Source organism: Setaria italica, chromosome III (genome assembly GCF_000263155.2).
Source record: "Setaria italica strain Yugu1 chromosome III, Setaria_italica_v2.0, whole genome shotgun sequence".
Lineage (NCBI taxonomy): Eukaryota > Viridiplantae > Streptophyta > Magnoliopsida > Poales > Poaceae > Setaria > Setaria italica.
In genome coordinates, this window is record NC_028452.1 from 39,959,622 (window position 1) to 39,986,024 (window position 26,403).

General features: G+C 42.0%; 2 protein-coding genes and 1 long non-coding RNA gene across 6 annotated transcripts; 2 read left to right on the forward strand and 1 right to left on the reverse strand.

Moving 5' to 3' along the window:
- The first annotated feature begins 7,531 nt into the window (after positions 1–7,531).
- LOC101756739 (protein Smaug homolog 2-like) lies at positions 7,532–8,701 on the forward strand. The gene has a single exon (XM_004962600.3). It carries the CDS (start codon positions 7,736–7,738, stop codon positions 8,351–8,353), a length of 618 nt encoding a protein of 205 aa, XP_004962657.1. The 5' UTR covers positions 7,532–7,735; the 3' UTR covers positions 8,354–8,701.
- A 3,800-nt stretch (positions 8,702–12,501) lies between these two features.
- LOC101757159 (extensin) lies at positions 12,502–24,451 on the reverse strand. 4 transcript variants are annotated; one of them, XM_022825174.1, is made up of 4 exons: positions 23,572–24,439; positions 23,435–23,485; positions 23,140–23,215; positions 12,502–12,915 (listed from the first exon to the last, which is right to left on the reverse strand). In XM_022825174.1, exons 1-4 carry the CDS (start codon positions 24,318–24,320, stop codon positions 12,751–12,753), a joined length of 1,041 nt encoding a protein of 346 aa, XP_022680909.1. In that variant the 5' UTR covers positions 24,321–24,439; the 3' UTR covers positions 12,502–12,750. The 4 variants fall into 4 exon arrangements, with proteins under 4 accessions (XP_022680909.1, XP_004962658.1, XP_022680910.1 ...); XM_004962601.3 differs by having other exon boundaries at positions 23,140–23,212; positions 23,572–24,437; XM_022825175.1 differs by lacking the exon at positions 12,502–12,915 and adding an exon at positions 20,042–20,296 and having other exon boundaries at positions 23,572–24,451.
- Positions 12,916–16,796, forward strand: LOC111256710. The gene is made up of 2 exons (XR_002676988.1): positions 12,916–14,358; positions 15,270–16,796. It is a non-coding gene; the product is annotated as an uncharacterized LOC111256710 (long non-coding RNA).
- Positions 24,452–26,403: the final 1,952 nt, after the last annotated feature.

Consider the following 26,403-nt stretch of genomic DNA (forward strand, 5'->3'; position numbering starts at 1 on the left):
AGGAACTTTACACTCTAAGATCATGTAATTTTATTCACACAAGTCTGTGTTAGTCAAGTAATAAACAAGGTAAGTGAAAGTCAATCACCAATTATATGTTGTATGGAAACTAATAGTCGGCATATTACTTCATTTATTGAAAGTAAATCACTAATTCTTTAACTAGTTTCGTAATCAATCAATCAATTGTATGGTAGGAAACTAATCAATCTATCATATTACAATGCAAAGGAAATTAATCAATCAATTTCGATAGTCAGCTAAAAATGGTTATGAGGAAACTATATTTAAGATTTGTATACGTCCTAATCACAACAAGTTTATTTTTCCCATCAGACACAAACTTTCAATGGAGCCGGCTGACAAACCGCCTTCTCCCCCTAAGAGGAGCATCGAAGAGCCACTTGAGCCTCCCACGCACGGCAGCAACGTTCCCACTGATGTAGAGTATCATGAAGAAGAAAGCACTGAGGCAGAACCAACAGATGAAGTAGAGGATGGTGAATGGGTTCCAGAAGAGGATGAAGAAGAGGACACTGATTCTAAACTAGAGGAGTGCGAAGAAGAAGAGGATCACACGACCATACCACAAGAGGAGGAGGAGGATGAGCACGACGATGACTGGGACAATGATGAGGCAGAAGAAGATTTAGGACTATCAAGCAGAAGATGAGGCCGAAGAGGAGGAGGACGACTACAACGAAGAAGACGATAAAGAGGAAGATGAGGACAAGCCACGTAAGAAGAGAAGGTGTCTAGATTAAGATGGTGTTCAAGAGATGGCTGGAGCAGTGCATGAGCAGCCTCGCAGCGAGAACCAAGGTTCCAATAGCAAGGATAACGTGGACAAACCAGGTAGCTCCGATGAAGAGAGCCATGAGGAGAGCAGCGACACTGAAGCCACGGATGATATAGTTGATTAGGGATTGTTGGATAATATATTAATTCTTGAATTTCCATTAGTTTGGCTCTACTCTGCGCGTTTTGTTGAATTTCTTTTTTAACTATTTCATCAATTTTGGCTAATTCTGTGTGCCATGTCATGATTTGAATTATTGGAAAGGACAATTTGCTTTATTTTGGCCCTAAAAATGATGTTTACTTTTTGAGATTAATAACCATATATAATCAATATTATATCCAAGATCTGATGCCTTTTTAGCAGCTGCACGTGTTCAGAAAGAACTATATTGTGTAGTTGCCAGAAGCTACGAAAGGACCACTGAGTATTGGCGAATTGTTGGAACGAAACGACGCAACATCTCTAGATCGGTCGCGCTATTTCACCATTAATAAATATGCCATCGCACTACTACGCCAATGCATAACCATGGCGTTTCCTCCTCGATAGTTCCATTCCTGAACTACAATTTTCTATGCAGTGTAGGAGGTGTAGAGCCTCACACGTATGACAACAATGTCAACCCCGCCAGATTCCCTGATTGATCCTTTAGGGCTGTGGCCTCCCAAGCTTCCGTAGGTTGTCTTAGATGATGAGGAGGAGAAGGACTTTGTTGCAATGTCATCTGATGGTGAGCGTGGGTCCTAAGCCGACGAATTCTACGGCGGCAATAGTGACGAAGACATCAGCGAAGGTGTGGACAATGACAGCGACGACGGCAACGACAACAGCGATGACAGCAAAGACGATAACGAAGATGATGGCAGCGATGACGGTGAAGATGATGACAGCGGACCACCTAGCAAACGCCATTGTGTGGACAGCTCGAGTGAGAATGGTGGAGGTCCCGGCTACGACGACACCACGTAATCTCCACCAAAGGTTATGATATATTGTATTAATTCCAATCTTCTTTGTAAATAGGTTGTCTATCTTTAGTCGGAACGTCTATGGATGTCAAGCAGAATTACTTCCATGTATTAAGCGTTGTTTATGGAACATGTAACCGTGAATGGCTATACTCTGCATGTTTTGTTGAATTTCATTTTTAACTATTTCATCGATTTTGGCTAATTCTATGTGTCGTGTCATGATTTGGATAATTGGAATGGACAATTTGCTTTATTTTTTCCCTAAAAATGATGTTTCCTTTTTTAGATTAATAACCATATATAAGTCGGTATTATATCCAAGATTTGATGCCTTTTTAGCAGCTGCACGTGTTAAGAAGGAAAGCATGCATGAGACACATCAAGTAAATCAAATAAATAAAGGAAATTAACTAACATATTGCGGCCAACACAAAATCATACACAGCAATTAGAGATGGATTCGCATGCATGCAAAGAAGGAAAAGAATATAACATTTTGCGACAATTAGGCATGAGCAATATGGCGTGCTAGCAAACTTGGCAAGTGCAACCGTGGAAAAGAAAGAAGACGTGCTGGCCAGCAGGCAAAAATCCAGGCAGCAATGGACAATTGTTTTATTACCAATTATAAACCTTATACCTGATTATATATATGCGAGTCCTATGCTATTGAGGCACTTGCTAGCCCACTTATACCTGTTCGGTTTTTTGAGTGCCAAAGTGCTGAAAGTTGTGCCGTCCATTCATTGCTTCTCTCGCGCGTGAATCCAGGATGGTGAGAAGTGCTCCGTGCGTCAATCAATTGTTCAGTTTAGTTTTTATATGTTTATATATATACTCATAGACGTAGATTATAAAGGTAGAAGCCATTTTAAGGACTGTTATTTTCAGATTAGTTTAACATATTGTTGCAGTTGTGTTGTTTTCCCGTTGCTCTGGCTGCCCAATCTTCCCATAGAATTTTCTTATTAGCTTCCAAATCATGGTAGTGCCTAAACACTCATGTTGTGTTTCATCTGATATTTAATTGATCTTTCTTCTTTGACTATTGTAAACCTGATTACTCACGCACGTGCACATCCACTATATCAACATCTGTTATATATTTATTCAGAACAATTCTGCTAATTTCATGAATCTGGTGACTACGATGGCTCTACCTCATGGGACTAAGGTGGATGTAGTAGCGGTGGTAGCATTTGTTGGTCCAACGGACTACAAATTACTTCATCCAAAGGGAGATCTGTTTGGGGGACACAAAGTTAGTTTTATTTAGTTACACATTTATTTAAATAAGAGCATGTCTTATTCTATAATTTTGTATAACACATCTACATTATAAACCATCTCTGCTAAAGTATACTAGCATTCCTCCGTTTGGTGGTCCATCAAAATGATGTCAATAGGTATAAACAATTTCTCACAGCAAATGTGGTGACCTGATTAAGTATATAAATTGGACGGCAACTCAAGTTCACATAAACTAAGTTTTAATTTCGGTTGCTCTAAATATAAATAATTATAATGCTATTTTTGAATTATATTAAAATGCATGTCATGTTTGAATTAATACAACATGAATATGGAAATATGGATGCAAACCAAGGGGTGCACGGAACATTTTTTTGGTGACGCTAGCAACGAGGGCGATCATGCCACAATCAGCATCGGGATCATCATAGCCGGCAATGATTGTGTGTCCCATCAGATGATCACAGGCCAATCCTATAAATGATTGTGTGTCAAACTCATTCACAAATTAAATAGGACACAAATCAAATTGCGCTGTAGGTGCACGTGGGACCAATATATATAATAAGGAATCAAATATTATGTAAGGAATCACAGGGTTGTTTTCAGATCGCACGGTTTCGTTCTGATCATTAATCAAGCTTTACATATGTAAGGAATCTAATTCAAACACACATGCTGGTACAAACAAGAATGTCACAGTGGTTCATGAATTGGTTGCCATATATTAATGTTTGGTAATGTTTGAATTGGTTGCCATATTGACGAAATGATGGATCGGATTGCATGTAAGTATGGTGCACTATTCAAACCAAAATCATTTGCTTCCATCTAAAGCCTTCCTGATCCAATTGCATGGTTAAATATGACTTTGCTTTGTCATACTTAACCGTAATTGGAACATAGAGATTATGACGATTCCACTTCAGTTTCCTTCCAAACACAATTCTGAAGGCCCGGTGTGAGCGTGAGCCTCTATATAAACTCGTGATAATTGCAATCACAGATCCACATATTCAGATTGTACTCTTTGCCCAACGAAGACGACGATGATGATCTCATCTGCCTCATTAGTGGATCTAGCAGATCCTATGTCAGAACTTCATGACACCGAGGTAGACGTCTTTGCAATTGTTGCTTCAGTTGGCCCTTGGGACTACCATCCATTTGGTACTCACGAAATTTGCTTGAAAGGGCTTCCTATCTAAACTTCATGCAATTGATTATGCATTTTCTTCATTGGTTGCAATATTATATCACTTTCCCTGTGTAGCTGTTACATCACATTCCTCCGAGGAGTTCTAACTACCTACGGACAGGGGCATAGTGCAGAATTCATTGAAGTAGAGATGAAGAATAAGTTTGTAATGGCTACTAGGGTTCTTGTCAATCGGGATAGAAGTATGAGTTCATTGTTTAAATTTTATCATAATAAAACAAAATTGACTTTTTCTCCCATGTACACCCACAGAGTCTTTGGAGGCTTATTCACATGGTACCATTATTTTTTTATAAGGAAACATGCCCGTAGGAATCATCGATGGAAGGTAATATCATGATTTATTTATTTTTTAAATGATAGATATTCCACTGATATATAGTTTTCATTTCATGACCGTGCAGGAATCAGAGAAGGGCTACGAGTTTACGCTAGTGCACGTGATGACATAAAAAAGTTGTTGACGCCCACTCTTACCGTGTAAGGAACCTAGGAAAACGTTCACATCCAATCTTGGAAAAACCTTCTATGGAGGATGTATATGAGCATATGATTAACGGCAATCATCAGGATATGAAGGTGTTCGAAGAAAATAATACTCGTCCATGTGGGAGTGTCAATTGATCAATGTAGTTTATTTATTTTTTAATAAATATTTGAATTTAGATTGTTAGTTATATGTTCTTTCAGTTTCAATTTTTGTAATAATATAGTAACTATTTATTATTACATTATACATGGTTTTGTATGCAATTCTTTTTATATCACGTGCGTGCCGCACGTGCACATCCACTATTCCTCAAAGTTGCTCTAAAATTCTCTAAAATTGAGTTTTCCCATAGTAACTCCAGCAAAGTCGGTGGGGCTCAAATTTGCAAAATGGCACCAAAGCCCTTCAAGCAAATTATTGTAGACACTAAAAAAAGAAACAAAGAAAAGAAATAAACTGTAGATAGTGCTAGACTTCTGCTAGACCACTCTAGTGAAAGTGTGAAACTGCGAAAGGGAAGCAAAGAAGATGACAAGCCACCTGTCCCTGTCCCTATCTATCCCTTTGACCCCCGACATTCCTTCCACCCATGGATGACCATGCCAGCAGGCCCCACGACCACCGCCCCTCGCGCCCCATCGCTGGCAGCTGATCCCTTCCGCCGTCACTTACGCTGCCGCCTCCATGGTGACAACGGCGTCGTCGCGACTCTACGGTGATGGAAGACTATTGGCAGGCACGACTCTGCATTGGCGCTTCGCTCCTAGAGTCAATCTCTCATTTCCGACGCCAAGGAGAAATTCTACATGGCCCAGGAGGTCATCCTGCGCCTCGACTCTACACAAGAATTCAGAGAACTATCTGATGCTAAATTCACCCTCCGCGCCAAACTGAAGAAGAAGCTCCTAGGATGGGCTGTCATTAAAAGAGCTAGGAAGAAACAATGCTCCCACATCACTAACCTAAAGGAAGGAGACACGAACACAAAATTTTTCCATCTAAAAAATTTTTCCATCTAAAAGCAAATGCATGCCGACAAAAAAGCTTCATCCAGCGCCTACAAAAAGCAAATGGCTGGGTTGAAAACCACGAGGACAAGGAAGAGGTAGTCACCGAGCACTTCGCCGAAACAATGAGCTGCCCGGATGCGAGGACAGGTGACATCAACTGGAGCGGCCTGCCCTTCCTGGCTGTAGACCTATCCGCCCTGGACCTCCCGATCACGGAAGAGGAAATTCAACAAGCCATCTCCCAACTGCCGCAAGACAAGGCTCCAGGCCCTGACAGTTCACAGGCCTCTTCTTCAAAAAATGCTGGGTCATAATCAAGGGGATATAGTGTCTACGGTAAACTCCTTCTACAATATACGATGCAATGACCTTAACCTCCTCAATTCAGCCAACATAATGCTCATCCCCAAAAAGGAAGGCGCAGGGGGTATTCAAGACTTCCGGCCAATCAGTCTTATTTATGCCTTCGCCAAGATTATAAGCATGATTCTCACTGTTCGACTGGTCCCCTTTCTACACTCCCTCATCTCGCCATGCCAAAGTGCATTCATAAAAATAAGAAGCATCCACGTCAACTTCCTCTACATCCAGAACATAGCTTGCAGATTCCACAGAAACAAGACACTAGCATTGCTCATGAAAGTTGGCATATCGAAAGCTTTTGACTCCATTCGATGGGACTACTTAATATCCTTAATGCAGCACAGATTGCGGCATCCCTCACCACATCACCTAGGGTGCTGCTTAACGGAACTCTGCTCGAGCCAATAATCCATGGCCGTGGCTTGAGGCAGGGTGACCCTTTCTCCCCCATGCTATTCATCCTGGCGATTGACCCCTTCACCACCTTCTCAACTGGGCAACTGAATTGGGCCTCCTAAGTCAAATAGGAATAGGAGGGCAGGCTGCGCGGTTCAGGGTCTCTATGTACGTAGATGACACAGCTATCTTCATTAAGCCCATAAGGATGGATGCCTCAAACACAGGCTAGACTCTTGCTGCTTTTCGGGAAGGCAACAAGGCTCTGTACAAACCTGCGAAAAACAAGTGTTGTGATCGGCTCCAACATTGACCTAGAAGGAGTCCATGAGGACATGCCGGTACCTACGAAAAAAGAGTGTTGCGTCGATCAGATGCTCCAACATTGACCTAGACCGAGTCCATGAGGACATGCCGGTGACCAGGATTGGGTTCCAATGAGATATCTTGACCTACCCCTCTTGATTTGTCGGTTGCGTAAAATTGAACTCCAACCCCTTATCTACACTGTAGCGGTACTGTTCACGCTATTTTTATCTCACCTCTTCCTCCCTCATACAAACCCACAAGGAGCTTGTGGAGCCACAAATTGTGGTTCCACTGGTTTTGGCTCCCGGAGTGCTACAGTACCGCTGCAATATTGGAGCCGGAGCCCGACCAAAAGGGCTTACTAAGGATTTTAGCAATATGCAATGTTGGCATGACAACATTTGGTATGTACTTAAAACTTTAAACCGTAACAACTATTACCTCCATCTTTAAATGTATAAATGTATGACATCTAGAACAAGCTAATTAGTTTAAAAATAAACTAATATTTTTATCTATCATATATTTTAAAAAAGAGACTGCATTTTTATATTATTCATGAAATGGATTTCATGGATAGGAAGCAGTATGATTCCGTTGGGGGAACCAAAACATAGTGACAGGAAGAAAATTTGACATAGCTAATTCCTCAAAGTTGCTCTAAAATTGAGTTTTCCTATGGTAACTCCAGCAAAGTCGGTGGGGCTCAAATTTGCAAAATGGCACCAAAGCCATTCAAGCAAATTACTGTAGACACAAAAAAAAGAAACAAAGAAAAGAAAGAAACTGTAGACAGTGCTACACTTCTGCTAGACGACTCTAGTGAAAGTGTGAAACTGTGAAAGGGAAGCGAAGAAGATGACAAGCCACCTGTCCCTGTCCCTATCCATCCCTCCCCTTTGACCCCCGACATTCCTTCCACCCATGGACGACCACGCCGGCGGGCCCCACGACCACCGCCCCTCGCCGCCGCCGTCGTCGGACGCCGGCAAGCGGCGGCGCGTCCCCAACGTCCGCCTCGCGGGCTCCGTCCCGCCCCCCTCCCACCTCCCGCACCCGCGCCGCGTCCCCATCGTCCCCGCCACCAGGTCCCGCATACCCCTGCACCTCCAGCAACCGCACCAGCACACCAACCACCACCAAATCCCCTCTGCTGACCCGCCCCAAACCCTCCCAAAACCCCCCGCCGACAGCGGCGACGACCTCGTCCTCGCCGCCGCCTTCCCCCGCAAGCCGAGGGTTCCGGCGGGGCCAGCGGCGGCGGGGAAGGCAAACGGAAGGGCGGAGGGGACGGACACGGAGACGGAGACGGAGGAGTACGAGGAGGCGGGGGAGGAGGTGGCCGATGTGGCGGGGTGGCTGTGGGGGATGGGGATGGGCCGCTACGCGGCGGCGTTCCAGGCGCACGAGGTGGACGCCGCGGTGCTGCCCTGCCTCACCATGGACGACCTCCGGGACATGGGCATCGGCGCCGTCGGGGCGCGCCGCAAGCTCTTCTGCGCCATCCAGAGGCTCACCCCGCCTCCGCCGGCACGGAGGTGAAACGTTCTGCCTGCCCCCCTTCCTGCTGTGGGCGTGCTAGCTAGCTGGTTCGGCGGCCTCGCCTTGCTAGGGGACTTGGGATGCGCGGGGCGTAGGAGTAGCAGGTGTCCAAAGTGTAAAAATGGCAAGGTTTCATCTTTTGCTTAGCTCCAGAAATGGTAGCATGGTCGGTTCGAGGCTCGGGCGTGTAGTGCGTAAATGTGGATAAGGTGAAACAGAATGCTAACTCTAATGCTTTTGGTGTTGTATAGTGTTTTCATGGAAATGCTAGGTGCTGTGTCGTAGGCTGTAAATATGAAAGGATGAAATGGTAATGCTGGGTTGCTTTGCTGACCTCATGTTTCGATACATCTGGTGATTTTTCAATGTTTTTCTTGATGCAAATGGATCAGGATAGTGGAGGTTCGACATGCCTCAATGTTAACATGCCACATCCATGCATTGTGTCATGAACTTCAGTTCCGCTTGTAGGTGAGGATCGCCTTGAAAAGTCATAAGTAGGGAGTTTGTCCGTGCTGCATTGCTCGTCCCAAAATTCCATGTCTTGATATTGGTATCGTCCCAAAATGGAACTTGGATTATGTTGTGTGGATTTTGCTTAGCTGACCTTCTGCTGAAAAAAAAAAAGGCAAAGTTTCAATGTTGTCGATCCTTTGCTGTTCGACCTCCTTGTAATAGAACTACTAGCCTTCATGGAAAGATTGTTTTCACTACCGCAGTGCAGAGAATATTCAACTTTCCTTAATGGCCAACTTATTGGATACTGGTGAGAGTATCTCAATGTAGTGTTTATGCCTGATTAGTTGCTTCAGGGTATGCAACCCATGACACAGTGCACTTAAAATTAATAACATATTTCATGCAACTGTGCACCTCTGTTTAGTCATAAATTGGACTGTCATGAATAGTACGTACGAGATTTTGAATTTCTTATTGGCTTTTCACTTGATGTCCATTAATGTTTATTGTGGGATCTTTTAGAGCAAATGTTTCTTTATTATAGTGCTCAAACGATCGCAATAGAACTTGTATGGGTACTTGAAAGTATTTCATACATGTTAGAATCTGTCCAAATATTTTTAGGGCATTTAGGTTAAGCTTCTCGAGAACTAATGTTTATATATGATTTTAAATGTGCAGTGTATTGAAAATTGGTGAACTTGTGACATAGCTATGCCCCAACAGAACATGAATTGAACCTAATAATGTTCAAATGACAAATTACGACATACATAAGCTTTCCAATAAGCGAACATTTAGTTTAATATTTTTTAATTTTTTCTGTTATCCCATTTTCCTTGATCCTAGTTGAGTGATTGATAAGTTGTTGTTCCTGTTCATCACGTATATTATGCATGAGTTGTTCAGAGGATTGGCTTTCTTTCCTGTTCCAAGTTGATAGTTATTTTTATTTTGGTTTTTAGGCTATCGTCTTTTGCCACACTACTGTTGTGTACGCACAGGCCTTCTCTTTGTATTTTCCCCATTCTGAAACTTTCCAATCCTGAGTTGTTAATATCCTTTTTCAGTGTATTCTGGCAGTAATAAATTTTTGTGCAGGTGCCCATGATTGAATGTTTTTTCAACAACTTTGAGAACCTGAGTGAAAAAAAAATGACATGTCATTTCAAGTTCAACTGGGAAACCACAATGTGTACTTATGCCAGAGAATGAATGAAAAGAAACAAACAAGAAGGGAAAGGAATACATCAATGGGCCTAGAGCTTTCCCTTCAAATATAACATAGTTCAAAAAAGACAAATAGCAAAGTCAAAATGCAAGATATATGTAAGGCTACATGTTTCTCCTAGCTTGTTGCTAGTCTATAGCAATGAAAGAGTTATTGACCTTCTTTGGATTTCTAGTTATTTTTATGTTCTGGGGTCAGATGAGATGCAGTTACATGTGTTTTTTTTAACTATATGTGGGGTTTATTCAGGAAAATGTGTCCATGGGCCTAACAAAGTAGCAGAACGGGGGTCCAGTTTGCAAGTGTTGTGTGATGCAAATCTACAACGTGCATAGAACTAGGTTTGGGTGAAGGCAAAAAACATAGGTAAAGATGTATGTTAAGGCAAATGAAAGCTTCAGGTGGATTGCAGTTGGTATCATAGGATCATAGGTGCCCTTGTACGAAGCAGTAAGATGTGGAGCATTTCAGTAGGTCCTTTTCTCATAATCATTTTTGACGAAAAAGAACAAAAAATGATGGCATTTTGGTATAAAATTTTGCTAGAGGGTATATTTTGTTGTATTTGATTGAGAGCTACTCCATAAAAATCCTCAACTGTTGTTTATTCTTTCCTGGCCTAAGAATAATAGATTTTCAGGTCCAATGTTGCAATGCAGATTTGACATGTCTGAGTCTAGTTCCAATTGCAGGTATCCTTGTGCCATATTCTTGTGTCAGGTTTAGGCCCAGTTGAGAACATATATGGCATGGGAACTTGAAAGGATTTAAGGAACAAAATAATTGTGTAAAGAAAAAGTATTGCATGGTATATGACAAGTGGCATAATTATATTGGGCTGGCTCCTGATATGATACAGGGAACCTGCATGTTGGGCTTTGTCCTGACATGTGTAAAGAGGGAATCATTTTAGTATTAATTTTTTCTAGCGATGTCACCACATAGTACTAATATGAGGTAGACAATTTACTATACTATCTTTAACCCAACTAACTCCTTGAACCTGTGCATTAGTTCAGTTTTATATATTAAGTCAATCAGGTTGTTGTGTTGTACTATATCAGTGCTTATGTAAGTTGTTAAGTATAAATTATCATGACATATTTTTATTAAGTGTTTTGTACTATTGTCAGTGTCCTCAGGTGGTGGGGTGTGAAAGGTTCCATTATGTTTGTTACCTGTTATTTGATATTGTTAATGCTGTTTTTATGATTGTATTGTTTTCTCTATAAAGATGAGCAACCATCTGCTCTAATGATATGCTGGAATATGTGCTTGTGCAAATATTTGTTTTTTTATCTCACTGTTCCAGGAAAGTTTTGTCTTCAAATTTATTAGCATAACCGCAGATATGTTATTAAATAACGAAGAAAATTTTATGCTAACTATTTAATTTTGTTCATCTGAGTTAGACGCTGCCTACTATACGTTATGCACATATGGCATGGTAAATGCTTTAATGAATAGTTTTGTCTCCTTTTTCCTATATGGCACAAACCATGCAGATATGATGTCAAATCAATCTGCTTTGTTGCTTCCTATGATGTTCTTGATGTATTTATCAATTTTCTATGCTTGTGTTGATGGCTACTTTTAAGTGTCTTGCCGGAACAGACAAGTAACTTTTAGCAAGTAGCCAGTCGATTTAATGTTGGCCCTTTGATCAGTTGTGTGATCCTTTTCTTTTCATCAAGTGTCGGTGTGCACTGTGGCTGTTGATACTGCTGGTATTGGTGCCTTGTCTTGTGTTGAAGGGACCAACCCCACCTGCTTCAACTTTGTCTTGTTCATTCCTGGCATGCTACATTGGAGATTCTTAACCATGTTTTCTACCATCAGTTACCTCATGTTTTTAAGTATATATCATCTGTTGGTGAGACCTTTGCTGATGGGATTTGGTATTATTGATTATGTTCATGATCCAGAGTACAGTGTGCACCGAATGTACTTTAAGTCCCTGTGAGTGTTCTGTCTATTCATTTCATTTTCAGGATTTCCTGTTTTGCATTTCTATTTTTGTTTTCATTTTCTCTCATCCTGGGTAGCTGTCATAGATACACTAATGTATTCTTGGTTATGCTTGCTTGCATTCCTCTCTTTTGTATCTTGACTTGTGAGCAATTGTTTGCATTTCCTTGTCCTTGATGTTGACTTCCTACTTCCCCGACTTCGCGTATGGACTCTCTTTCATTGATCTTGACATGCTACCTGAACACTACGGGATGCTGCTTCATGGTGCTTCCATTGTGCTACATTGCAGCATCATTTGGTCACCGTGTGCTCTTTTTTCATCTGTATTTTCGTGGTGCTCTGTAGGTATGATTGTTTAAGTCATGAACATTTGTTTTTCCCATCATTAGTTTCTCTAAGTTAAAAATATCTCAAAATCTTAGTAGGAACCTAGATGAAACACTTCCAAATGCTTGGATTCTGCATGCCAGCATAGAAGGCAAAGCACTTGGAACAAAATAAATCTTTGAACTAAATAAATATGAAAGAATTATTTCTCAGGGTTTTGAAGTACAGTTACATTTTGGTGTTACCTATAATCTACTATCCTTGGTGTTCTACTATTCTTTCTCAGTGAGTTCTTTGGTGAGGATTAGGTGTTAGGGGAGGGGAAAAAAGGGGATCAGTGCCTGTGTGCAGTGAAAACTAATTACAGTGTGAAAAGTTGTTTGTCTGTTGATGCTCCGTTCTCCAGGTGCTAGCTTCTGCCATAATGCAGTGTCATGATCTGGTTTGTGCTTGGTGAGCCAGGGGCCGGCAAAACCGCTGCGGCCTCAGCCGGCACGGGGCGCCAAATGGTGTCGCGGACCTGTTGTAGGGTCATCGTCGGCAGAAGGCGCTGCCCTCGACAGGTAATCTCTAACTGCATTACATAAAAAGATACATGTTAAAGAGTTTTTTTACTGGCAAGCATTCTTGCTATCATTATGCTTGTTGAAGCAAAGGTTATGACCACACTGTAAATTATCATTTATGCATGAGGGAAATACTAAAATACACTTCTTTTTTTGTCCTAGTGGTTTTACTATTTTATGTATTTTTGGTCAAACAAATATTGGCAGTTCATTGTTCGCATTATATGCTGAATCGGGACACATAATTGACACATTCCAATTTATTGCTTTCTATTGCATGGGTTCTTTGTATTCCTTTGAGGGGTTTGAGTGGTTGAAATATCATCCACAGCAAGATCTGAAATCTAATTACCAAATTGATTCTTCAGACCATCTAATGATGTAATACATGTGAACTTTTCTTATATAAGAAAAAAAGGTGCTGCATCATAGTTTTTCACTATATTATCTGCAAAGCTAAACTCAGGGACAGTTTTAGTACAAGTCTAGAAACCTCATTTTTCAGAGCTTATTCTGTCACAAGGGAAAATGTTCAGGTTTCCATAATTGAATGAATAGTCTACAGTGACATTCCCTTGCTATTGAACGAAGCTCTGCTAGTGCTTTATCAGAGTGTGATGGTTATCATAAAACTGCATAAGTCACTTCGGTGTTGCCGTTGAACTGCATTACATGTCTCCACTCATTACCATAACATCAACACCCTTCTTATAACTCTGCTGCAAACAGGGTATAGGACATCCCTCCCCTTCTGCATGTGAGGTCAAAGGGACCTTCCAGAAAATTTGAAAATTGTAATTGTCCTTTTTTTTCTAGGTATCTTTGCAATTAAGTTTCTAATGGGGTATTTCAGGGAAGGGATTCCTCCAGGTCTAGATATACTCCTAACCTCTGTCAAAACTAATAGAAGTTTGCCAGGAGGGGAGGTTGACACTAATGAAGTCCCACCAAATCAGGATTAGGTCCAGTTTGTAAGTTCCTGATTAAGTGTTATACCATATATACTAACAGTGACAGTTCAACCCACTGGGATCATAAACCTAGAACCCTTGATGCCACACCTAACAATGAAGCGACTAACTTGCTAGTCACACGAGGTGGTGTAAAAGCAAGCAGCTGTCCAGATCCAGTAGCTGCAATGCAGTACAAGGCCTCCCAAAATTTTAAAAAAAATAAAAATCCAGTGGCTGCAGCAGTCTGACGGCGTGGTTTCACCGGAGAAAATGGCTGGAGAACAATCATTAGAAAAGGGCCCGCAGAAAGAAATACTATTTATTGCAGCTGCAAGATGGGGCCCTCCAATGTGATTCTCCAGATGCTGCCTAATGTTGACCCCACCCTTTTTTTCTCCCCTCTTTTCAGGTTGGAAAGGCACCAAAAAAAAGAGCAAAATTATTATACAACATGCAAAAGATTGAGGAAACTACTGTTGGGATTGCGATGTCTGTCAAGTAAGTGAAACACATGTGTCCACCTAACGTGGCATTATATGTTATCGTTTATCGTGCTAATCATTATCGCGTTTCTGTTGGGTGTTCACGTGTTACTTGGGAAGGCTTAAACTAAAACTTGGCTGGAATGTTAAGGAACTGATTAGAATTATCAAAATTTTTTCTTATTTCCACCAAAAAACTATGGTGCTAAATTTAGAGTTATGACACCGGGGCATGTGGTGATCAGCAGCTAACTGCCAAGCATCTGCTGGTTGTGAGCTAGCATGCGTAGATCTGGACTGATGTGAGCATTGTGGGCCACAGTTCTTGAGGAAACAAACAAAGGAGCAAAGGACACGACATGCCTAGTGGTTAGGATGTAAAGCATATTTTTCACGTATTTTTGTGTGGACACTTGGCACTCAGTGGTTGGTTGAATGCTAGGCTACACCTAGACCTAACTACCTTAGGGTGGTTGGCCTCTCTTGGAAGGTCTAGATACATGCATGTTACTGCTCACAAGAGCCCACAGTGGCAGTGAAGTCAATGTCACATGCGTGCTTAGCTGCATTTTATAATGATGTGGTGAAAACAATGTTTATGAAGATTGCTAGTGGTTGTTGTGCAAGATAAGTAACCAGATGCTACATTTGGTCTAGGACTTTGGAGAAGTTCAATATACATTTGTCAGTAAAACTTTAGAAGATTTTTAAACGAAAACTTTAGAAGATTGATTGCATGCAATCTATAGGACTATAGTCCCCTCTCAAGTGTAGTAAAATTTGCCAATAAACTGAATGAATTTGCTTTAAACATATACGACATTTCCAGTTGTCCTATAATTTTAGGATTTGTGCACCCTACAGCAGAAGTCCTGAATTAATAGCAAACGTCCTCTGTTATTGACTAGGAAATTCTTATATCTACAGTATATAACACACACTTCTCCATTGGATTTGTGAATCCTGCATGGAACTAAAGCAGGTACAGTCAGACAGATGTTGTAGTTTATAGGTTTGGTATTTCTTAAATCTTGTTTGACAAATGGTGGATTTTTCCCGTATTTATGTAATGTTATACTTTCTTTTAGGCCTATCTGAAATGGACACAAAAGGACATAGGTAACCGGGGGAAGAGAGGAGCAGAATCTAGCAGATGCACCATCAGAATTCAACTCATCACTAATCATTTCATTGACCTACCAAAAGAAAATGAACGCAGCCTCCTAGAATTCTTTACCAAAAATCAGTAATGTTTAATTAGACCAATCAAGTTTATAAGCATAACTAGTTTCATAAACAAAAAAAAGCAAAAAACAGAGTCTTTGCATGGATCATATTGGCTGCAGCAGAAAGTGCCTACGATATTTATAAACTTCTTCTTTTTGCCATTCGAGAAAATGTCGCCTATACTGTACAACAGCTAGCTGCCATTGAGTCAATAAAAGTGATGGCCGGTTATACGCAGACGAGCACCATAGAAAGTGGGGGCAATGATAGATATCCTGTCAGGTAATGCTGGGCTAAACTAGATTGGGATGTTGGGTTAGTAGAATACAAAAGGCACCGTGTATGTGTGTGTAGTGGTGGACCAAAATGTATATGAAGCTGCAGGGTTTACATGGAGTTTTGCATTATGCAATCTCAGTGGGCAGTGAACATATTTTTCAAGCTCGTGTTTGAAGAAAATGCATGCATGGTCCTAACTTTTCCTCTTATAACACGAGTGCACTCAAAAGGAAAAAAAAAATGAAGCTCGAGTAGTCGTGCAAGGGAGTACCACTTTCCACACTGATTGGAAACCTTGTGCTGTACCACCATCTAAGCCAGGTATGTACAATTCTTGTGTATTGAAGAGTATAAGTTTATATATCATATATATTTAGTATTACACAGTTTTGATGGACTTTGCAAATATGTATAGAAATAAATACCAGCTCTAAGGCATAAATGTCAATGCAGTGCTTCTCCAAAAATTTTTAAAAAGAACATTTGATCGAAATTCATGATGTGACAGTCATGTAATGGTTGTCGGTCAGAGGCCATAGTGTCCCATGTACAGTGGCGAGAAAATGATGATTGGTTGTGTCGGTGGGGATCCATGGGAATACACAAGCGCAACAACCGGTATCCTGGACGTGATTACGAGGATGGCGACGACGCGATGGAACTCTTTCATCCATCGTCTAATCATCACCAAACATGTAGGGAGTACCAGAGATCGTGATGATCCCGTCAGGTCCCGGTACAACGCTCTGCGATTGGTGTGTGGACAATCCTCCTGGTGTATCATGATTGGCAGCTAGATAGGGACGTATGTATATATGTACCGATACTGTATTGTAATTTATTATGTACTGTATATATAGTTTGTCCACATGATTGTCTGTCCAAGAGAGAGAGAATTGAGTTGTTTGGAATGTTTACATTCCATAAAGGAAGACAAAATCAAACACATTTCTTGTTCTCTTAGTTTTGAAATCCATTATTTGCATCACATATAGTTGTATTCATTCGACTAGCTAGCTAGATGACTGGTTGGAAATTTCAAGTGTACCAGTTTCGCAACTGAAGGTATCACTGGGTTTTTGCAGTGATTGAGCCGAGGTCCAATTTGAAGGTATTGCTGATCTATGCATTAATATTGAGAACACTGTTCGTATATTGTCTGGTCTCGTCAGTTATTAAAAGCACTTTGGAGTTTGGACCATGCATTGTCTTGTGCGGGTGACAGTTGTGGCCATCCCAATCTAACAGCTATAGTATGTGCATATATGTAGGTCAGGTCCTAGAGAGCTCTAGTTAACTAAGGTCTCCCTTCAAAATGCAGAATTCTGAAAAAAGATAAAAATAGGGGAAACACAGCGTTAAAATGCCTAGCAATTTGAATCCACTAATGTAGAGCACGTCATTCGATCGTATCTTACACAGCATACTGAAAACAAAATGCTGAGGCCATGCTATTTTCCTTCATATTTCCTGAGGAACGAAGAGTAGCAGTCCATCTCGCAGGAATATTGCCCTACTACGAATGGGGACCGTACCAACAAGCTTCGTATTGGCACTACACGTCACGGAACCCAAAACATATCTTTTATGCTAGTACACGTGGAACGCACACGTACCCATCCACGCCCTCTCGACAGTGAAGCGTATACGGATACACGAAACGTGTGCCAAACAATGCCTAGCATACATGTACGTATTCATCATCTGAACTAAAGCGACAACCGCACACGTGGGTCTCCACAGATTTTTTCCGTCTATCGCAACTACTTTTACTTGGAAAACCACACGTGGCGAAGGAGTAGGAGAGCCACGTACGCGTGCATAGACGACGTGCGTTTATTGTAGTGGGATCGCTTGAAAAGGATATAATAATATACCCAATTATTCCATGCACGCATGACCTCTGCGTCGATGGAGATCTCCATGCATGCACATGCATGATGCATGGATGGATGGATGCATATCGATGGATGGATGGATGGATGGATCAATCCCAAGCACGTACGCATGCATGCATGGACGGGGACGTCGGAACCCAACGCATGGCAAACCTGAATTATTGAGCCATCAAGCTCAAGCACACGCAGGCATGCAGTGGACGTGGTGCGAGGTCACGTAGCCATGCACATCATCAGCTGGCGCGCGCGCGGGCACACACGGAAGCCATCGAGAGCGAGCTGAAAGCGCGCGCCTGTTAGGTCTCACGTCCCCATTCCTGAAAGCTCCAACGACGACGCCCATCGAGCCTGCTGTCACGCTGTGCTGTGCTGTTGCATTGTGTGCCTGCTGGGTAGTAGTGCAGCCAGCTGCTAGCAGCGGCGATCAGTGCGTGGCAACTAACTCGATCACTCCCCGGCCGCTAGCTAGCTATTGCGAATGCATGCAAATGCTAATAATAAGTCTGTAATTGAATTGAGTACAAGTTTGAAAAAGTTGAAATTTTGAGGTGCCTAGCGCAGTTTCACTCGCCAGCTTTAATTTGAATTAATCTCTATTAACTTTAATTTGGAGAGGTGAAATTGTAGGGGAGGTTAAAAAGGACTTAATAAGGCAAAAGCTTGGTTTTGGTAGGGAAAGGCGTGGAAGCGACACTACTGCATGCAAAGGGGCTACTAGAGGACACCTGAACGGCTAAAAGATGAGCTATAGTGGGGGTGAGCCTACGATCGACCTCCTTTTGTTCACTGTTAGTTTCATGATGATATTTTCAGTTTATCCAGCAGCACTATTCGATCCTACAAAGTGTCTTAATATGAGAGTCTCTAACATTATTGCATCCTCAATATTTATTTGGCCACATATATAAAGGAATATCCGTATTTTAATACTAAAAAATCATATAATATTTTGATAAATTTTCAAGTTATTTTCATGTGTGAAGAAAAAAAGAAGGAAATTATTGTCATTTCATTCACTTTAAAATGGTTAGCATGCACGCAGTCACACCCTGCGTTCTGAGCAGAAATGAAATAGAATTTTCATCTGCATGCATGGTTGCCCTAGCTTATTAAATTACAGAAATGTTGTGCAAGCAGCGTAGTACTTTTTTCGAAAGAACCTGTTGCTCAGCTTATTATTTATTAATTGCCTTTGAGTTCAGATTAAACTGGCTTGTTAGTTGGATGAAAGTAGAAAAGGCACCATGAAAAGTGCGTAAAGTGTTAGATTACAAATGATGAATCCTTCATTTTTTTCAATCTGCAGCTTAACTTTAAGACTAGGATAGAACGGCTGGTGCATCGTCAAATTTTTTCCCCGCGCGATGCTTTCCAAAGCATATGTAGGTATACATATACTACTAGGGTAACAACTGCACTAGCACAGACAAAACTATGCCATAAAATGCATGCACACATACCTACACGGCTACACACAACAGAGCCCAGAAAAAGCCAAGGCCAATATTTAACAAAAGAAAGCAGAAAGTGTTATGAAAGAGGAGGTGAAAAAGAGAGATGAAAGAAAGACAAAGTTGAACGAGCCGCCTAGCTACTAGAAGATGATGTCTAAACGGAAAAAATAAATCGAGGCTCTATACATGCATGGCTCACCTACCGCTCTAGATAGACTAAATTTAGAGTGTAGTGAAAGTGTACGTAGGAAGATCCAAGATACTGACTGAACAAAATAAAATTTGGAGCAGCTTGTCACCTAACTGAAAGTTGTATTTTGACATTACACATAAGGTTTTAATATGTAATAAGATGAAAGGACGACATACAAAGTACAAGTGTAGTAGAGTCCTATTTCAATATAATTTTAGTTTAATGCAAGTCGAAGGTGAGGTAACATATATGTTAAGGATATGAAAAATTATAAATTATACAAGGTCTTGGAGATAGGAATGGTCTCTGGTCTCTAATGCAACTTGTCTTTTTAGATTCAATCTTACGAAATATTTCTTAAGATAAGCCTAAACAAAACATCTACGACACTTCAGGTGAAAACTACAATAGCATGGCACAATCATTCTAAAAATCAATTACTTGCTTTGGTTGGAGTTTGTATATAAAAAGTTGTTGAGTTTATGCATTTGTTAGTTTGAACATAGTGATTATTAGTGTTATTGTGTATTAGATCTCACAAATCTTAAACATAGCACAACTAGTTTCAGCATATTATATCACAATGATATATATACAAATGATGTTTTCCTTTATGAATTTTTTAGAGCAAAACCAACAACTATCCACTAAATGAAGAATTTAAAATATCAAATTTTCATAATATGCATAGTTTACAATTAAGAGGCATGGCTACTACTCCGCTTCATTTTTTCTACTCATATGCATGCCCATGCATGCATTATTGACGTCGATAAACATCAAAAAGCATTTAAACTCAACAAATTAAATGAATTTTTTTAACTAAGTGTTAGACAAAGACATTGCCATCTCTTGAGTTCTCCTTCACGCTCCCTTCAAATTTAAATCCTACACGCACATAGCCTGTAAAATTTTGAAACAGAAAACTAAATTTAGGATGCTGGCCGAGTGCTCTACATGCATCCACCTACTTTATTTCCTAGAAAGCGAAGGCCAGTACAATGTAGGGCTAAGGAATCACTTGACCCTCTTTTACAGAAATCGTTCCAGAAAGCACCAGTTTGGATTCCTCCAGCACTATGATGATCGGATTGAATTAACCTCTCACGTACTATAGACACGTGAATTCCCATCATATACATGGTGGTTTATCTCATCGCACTTTTTATTAGTAGACCATCAAGCACAATCTTTCATTCAGTACATTTATTTCAGTAATTGTGCCATTTCCGTTTTCCTTCCATTTAGAATTAATGATCGCGAAAACCACATGTACGCATGCCCGGCCTTTCAAATTAAAGGATTCAAATATCGTATTTTTCAGGTTGATGTATGTAGCAAATACTTTCTAGAAACTCGATGTCTTGGTATGTGACGTTTTTTTTGTCTTTTGCATGCAATTGGCTCCATATTGTTGTGCTGAGGTGATGCTCCGCAAATTGTTCCCTGATGCCACTGCTACTACTTCAACTAACAACCACCCATGCAGCACCGACAGTCTCCAGTTTTTTGCAGCAACTGTTAGCTTGGGCATATTGACCTGTGCCAGCTTTATTTGACTAGATATATTTACAAAAATGATAATCACCTTGGCACCTTTCAAATTGAAGTGTTGTTTGTTATTTATGGGCGGGGATTTTCAGTTACCAGGAGATATATATTCAGAAAGAAGAATTGCCACATATAGTTTTCACAGATCGAAATACCTATGTGCCCTAGACTCATACTGCGGTGTGGCGCAGGTTCTCCTTGGTGTTATTAAGCTAGTGGTTTCCAGGAATATAATGTCCCTGAGTAATCGATAAATTAACTTCTCTCTTTCTGGAAGAAAAAAATACAGGTGGTAATTAATTTCCACATAATCTAAACAGATTATTAACCTATTTGCACCTAATTTTACTAGCTCATTCAATGGGGAGAGAAAAGAAATATCAGAGGGGGTGCTAGGTTGTTAGAGCTATCACCCCTTCCTGAGATTTGGAATTGGAAGATAGCTACTGTTTGTATATATTTGCCTGCAGGTAGCATGGCAGGTCCACAACCACAGGCCTGGCCGGCATGGTTGCAGCAAGGATCCAGAGCACCATTATGATGATGACACCTTCCCCCACACACAGAGACTGTGTGTGTGTATATGCTTATATAGAGAGAGGCTTGCTTCTTGGTCATGGCAGGGGCATGCATATATTCCACAGGCATGCAAAAGCACTACACATTGTGGTGCATACTGCATAGGATGGTGCATGACTTTCACTGGATTAGGTGAGACATGGCCCCTTTTTTCCTCTTTGGGTGGATAGCAGTAATATCTTCAAGTAAACTCAACACCACTCTCACACTTCCTCAAGTACTAATTTCCTTCAAGGACAGGGCTTCTTGGGCCCTTCCATTTCAGGTAAAATTTGTGAGCAAGTTAAGCTTCCATCATGCTTGGACAATGCATATATGTGTAAACCTAAATATAGGTGATGCAAAACAGCTGGCAACTATATATATACAAAATTAAACTTTCACCAGCTGAACCATGGATACATGGACCTGTGAAAATATGGTATAGTGTGTATTTCCTATTGGTTGAGGTCCATATATGCATGAATGTCCAAAGATCTCTAGAGGGAGGAGAGAGAAACCAAACCAAACCAGGCAGCCACAAAAGCATGCATTAAGCTTAGTTTGATGGGAGAGAAGATGGAGAGAGGTAGAGAGAGATAGGGAGGTGTAGAGAGAGAATATAGAGCCCTTAATCATGGGGTCCGGCCCGGGAGGGCGCCCTCCCCCCTGATGTAACAGGTGAGACGCACACCCCTCACCTACACCATTTGTCACAACAACAACAAAGACCTATGGGATGGGAACCTCGACATCTAAACTACTGTCCGTAGCTCTAAAGCTCCTTTCACCTACCAATATTTGGCGCTGCAGGTAAAGGCACTCGCTCACACACCACCCCTCTCTCTACAATGGAGAAGGGAAAGAGAAAGCAAGAGGCTAGATGGTAGCAAGCAGCTAGGTTAGATTCAGATGCATATATGGTGGCTACCAATGGGCAGGTGATTCGTAGTAACATCCTGTCCCCGGCCCTTGTTTGTGCCCTCCTACCTGTCACTTCATCCTCCTCCAAACTTGTTCTCTAGTGGCTTTTTTAAAGTAAGCATATATTTCTCAAACTGTATTCAATGGCTAAAAATGCAATTATTTCTTTGCGGAGGAAATTTCTTTATATTTATAAATAGAGAAATTTTAGAATGGTTGGAAGAAATGAGAATTTTCTTCGACAAGTCTTTTTCCTTAAGAAGTTTCTTCCTAATACTCACTGACAGGCTCACCCCATAGTTCATGCACGCGTGCGGTGGTCCAAATGTTGTGGAGAATTTCACAAGGAAGCCTATCCGTTGCTATATTTCTAGCGTTTTTTCATCTTCCGCTTAAAATTTGATCGTGTGACAGCTTATCGGTTGAATTTTTTCGCTTCTCATCTTAATCGAACAAAATTAAAGTTTACTCGCACTGAGACCATCTCAATTGACAAACCTAGAACTTTTGTTATGTGATCCTCCAAAATGTCCTAGTGGCTAGTGAAGGTTTGTTCAAACCCCCCCCCAAAAAAAAGCAAGAGCAAATCACACCTTGCACAAACAAAAACATATATGCATGCATATATAGAAATCAAAGAAGGGGAAAATAAAATAAGTAGAGCAACCAAAACAAAAACATAGCAACATGGGGATGCGACATGCATGCCATACCTGTGAATCGTCGTCAAGCCCCAGCTTGTTAACCAGGTACCTCATCACTACTCTAACTGTCATCCTCCCGTCTCTGCTGCCCATCAACACACACGGCAGGTCAATGTGGCATGATCAGCACAGATTAATCAAAGGAACAATCAGAACTTAAATTAACACAAAAGGAATTAAGCAAAGTCGTCGTCGGCTCCTCGCTAATTCTAATTAAAAGAGGTAGAGGGAGGGAGGGATCCAGGTAGGTGGTGCAGGGGAAACGCACATGGAGATCTAGAGGAGATCGAGTTGAGATGCTAACCTAACCCTCAAGTAGCTCCTCGGAATCTGCGGCAATGGCGGCTCCCTCCTCCTGCATGGATCAGCGGCAACAGCATGAGCTAACCACCCACATTGCCCGGAAAAGTCGCTCGCGGGGCGCGGGCATGTCGTACTCACTGGTTCTGCGCCGCCCGGAGCAGGAACCACGTGCCGGCCTCGTGGGCGGGCGGTGGCGGCGCCGCCGCCACCACTGCCCCCACCGCCGCTGCCGGGGCCGAGGACGAAGGCCCCGGCTGTAGAGAGAGCCGCAGCTGCGGCGGCGGCGGGAGCGTCGGGGGCGCGGCTCCCGGATGTACGGACGTCGAGGGACCCGCCTCATCGGTTCTTTGTCGTTTCCGCCGCGAGGACGGCGGCGGCGGCGGCGACGTCGAGGACGGGCCGATCCCGAGCTGCAGCCAGGAGGAGCCGGCGTCGCTGCCGGTGCTGCTGCTGCTGCTACTGGCTTCCTGGACGACGTCGCGCGGGGGCTGCGACGGCGGCCGCGGCGGCGCTATCTCCGGCTGCTCGGGCTGCTCCTGCGGCGGCGGCGGTGGCGCGGCGGTGTCCTTGCTGCTCTGCCGGTGCGGGTGGGAGGGGTCCTGTGCCATGGGCCTCAGGGCGCTGCTACGGCGAGGACCACAGGGCGGCGACGACGGCAATTGGTGGCGGCTGTGGCTTCTGCTGAGGCGAACGCTGACGGCGGCCGGCCCATGGGCGTGGCGGTGCGGCCGGAGCAGCGTCACCATCCTCTCATGCCTCCTCCTCTCTGGTGGCGTTGCGCCGCGCCGCGGCCGACACCATGGGAGAGCGAGCGCAGGAGGGAGGAGGTGCAAGAAGAGGAGGAGGAGGAGGAGAAGAATGTTCAAGGGGGCAGGGGTGCCTTTCATATAAGGTAGACAGCACGGCCAATGTACATACACGCTACATTACACTACACTTCTCTTTCTCTCTCTAGTCTCTCTCTCTCTCTACTCTCTCTAGTCTCTCCCTCTCTACAACTACAAGCTAAGAAATGCGAGTGCTTGTGCCGCTGGAGGGGAGGAGTAGAGAGAAGGTAAGCTGTCATGGGCGTCCGCACAGTGCCCAACTTTGATCTTTGTGGGATGGACGGGTGGATGCACTACGAGACATGCGCAATTCTTTTCTTTTCCTGTGTGGAAAAGCAGGCGCTCCGTGCTGAGGTCATCACATGCCATGCACTCACTAGCGCGTGTATGACGCTGACTAGTTTACGGTTAGCTGAGCCAGCAGCTTAGTTTGGGGTGTACTGCTTGTGTGTCACTACGGCTTAACCTTTCCGAGCCTTGCAGGTGCTCTTGTCCTCTTGTTGTTATTTTTATTATATATGGATGGAAACGCACGAGCTGTAAGTAGCGACGGAGGCGCCACAGGAGAAAGCTGTAGCTCGATGCAAATTGTGAGCTCCACTCTGAGGCCAATTCACTTAAAACCATGTGGTATTAGGAGGACTTAGATAACTAAAGATTCATATAAATCAACTGTAACTAAGGTAAAAGCAAATGAGTTGTTAGGAGGCATTAAATTTTTTACCTCATATATTCACCAAGAATTAATTCTAGTGTTGGAGTCATTTTAAAGCCAAGGTTTGTCAATTCTAAGAAATTTAATTAAGCTAGTATTTTTTTTCTTCATAAGTATACAATACTACCATGGAAGTTGGTGAATAATCTAGCTTGACAAGCTTGATGTCAATGAAGAATTTTTAATCTAGCCAACTGACCGTAGATTAACTTGTTAGATTTCTTGTGATGAAACGTATCTATATCATATTCATGTCTAAATAAGCTTAGCACGGGTACTCATACTTTTATTAATTTATTTTTAAAATTAACCATACTATTATTTTAGTTGTAGGCGATGTGTTTACTTATAGGTAGCGAGCTCTGTCTCTCGAAGATTGCGAGGTAATCGTCCCAAACTTCTGCACCAAAAGCTTAATATATACACAATTAATTCAAGGTAAATGCTAAATAAGGCGGAAACCGAAATTAGATACTGTTTGGTTCGTGAGGTTAGATGTCACTGCGAGCTCGCGCGCTCAACCCTCCCCCGTACGTGCTCGTGCCATGTCACCTCAGGGTACGGGTGCTCCGATCCGTCTGGTGGAGCCCGCACAATATTCCTTGCTTCCCTTGCAGCACCTCCCTGTCCCTCCCACTGTCCACGGATGCGTGGATAGCTAAGCCATTAGCTCCATCCATCCATCGGCGACAGTTTAGATAGCAGAACAAAGGTTGATTGCTCATCAATCGATCGAGATGTTCGACCCATCTTAGTTTATAATAACCATGCATGGTGATCAAGAGAATTACTGTCTTGTCTGATTAATGTGCCACCGTTTTTGTTATTACTATAGATAGTTCTCCTTTCGTTACTAATTGTAGATCATTTTGACATTTCTAAATTCATATGTTTTACTTATATGTTTTACTTATATCCAGATATGTTGTATATTTAGTTGCATAGGAAAAAAAAAGTTAGAAATATCAAAATGACCCATAATTTGGGATGGGGAGAGTATGCATGCATCCTCAGCAAATTTTTAGCTTGTCACTGGACTTAATCAGCCGCCAATATGCAGAAAATTTTGTTAATATTTAATGATTGATCAGACAAATTTTTAGTTCAATTAATTTTGCATAAAAGTGATTTGCATTTGCAATCTGATGGAGTGAAAACAAATTACTCCGAGAGAAAATAATTAGGTATAAATAATCAACGTTCTAGTGAGCTACAAGTTGCCTGAAGCATTCGATGCGTCTGTGAGCATGTATGAGCTCCACATGATGTACTTGCATTGAGGGAGCTAGTTGAGGCTGCCTGCTGCCTGCAGTAGTGGAGGTACGTGCGCAAGTCCGCCGTGACGTCCCTGTCACGTCAATTTCACCAACTATGTCAGAGCTGAATCCGCATCAAAGTACAGTCTAGCTCATATATTGTCTACGTGCA

Coding starts and splice junctions, on each gene's coding strand:
- LOC101756739 (XM_004962600.3), top strand. CDS start 7,736: ATGGACGACCACGCCGGCGGGCCCCACGACCACCGCCCCTCGCCGCCG.
- LOC101757159 (XM_022825174.1), bottom strand. CDS start 24,320: ATGAAAGGCACCCCTGCCCCCTTGAACATTCTTCTCCTCCTCCTCCTC. Junction 23,216..23,434: donor AGGAGCTACTTGAGGGTTAG/GTTAGCATCTCA, acceptor GTTGATGGGCAG/CAGAGACGGGAGGATGACAG. Junction 12,916..23,139: donor GGCTTGACGACGATTCACAG/GTATGGCATGCA, acceptor TATGTAATGCAG/TTAGAGATTACCTGTCGAGG.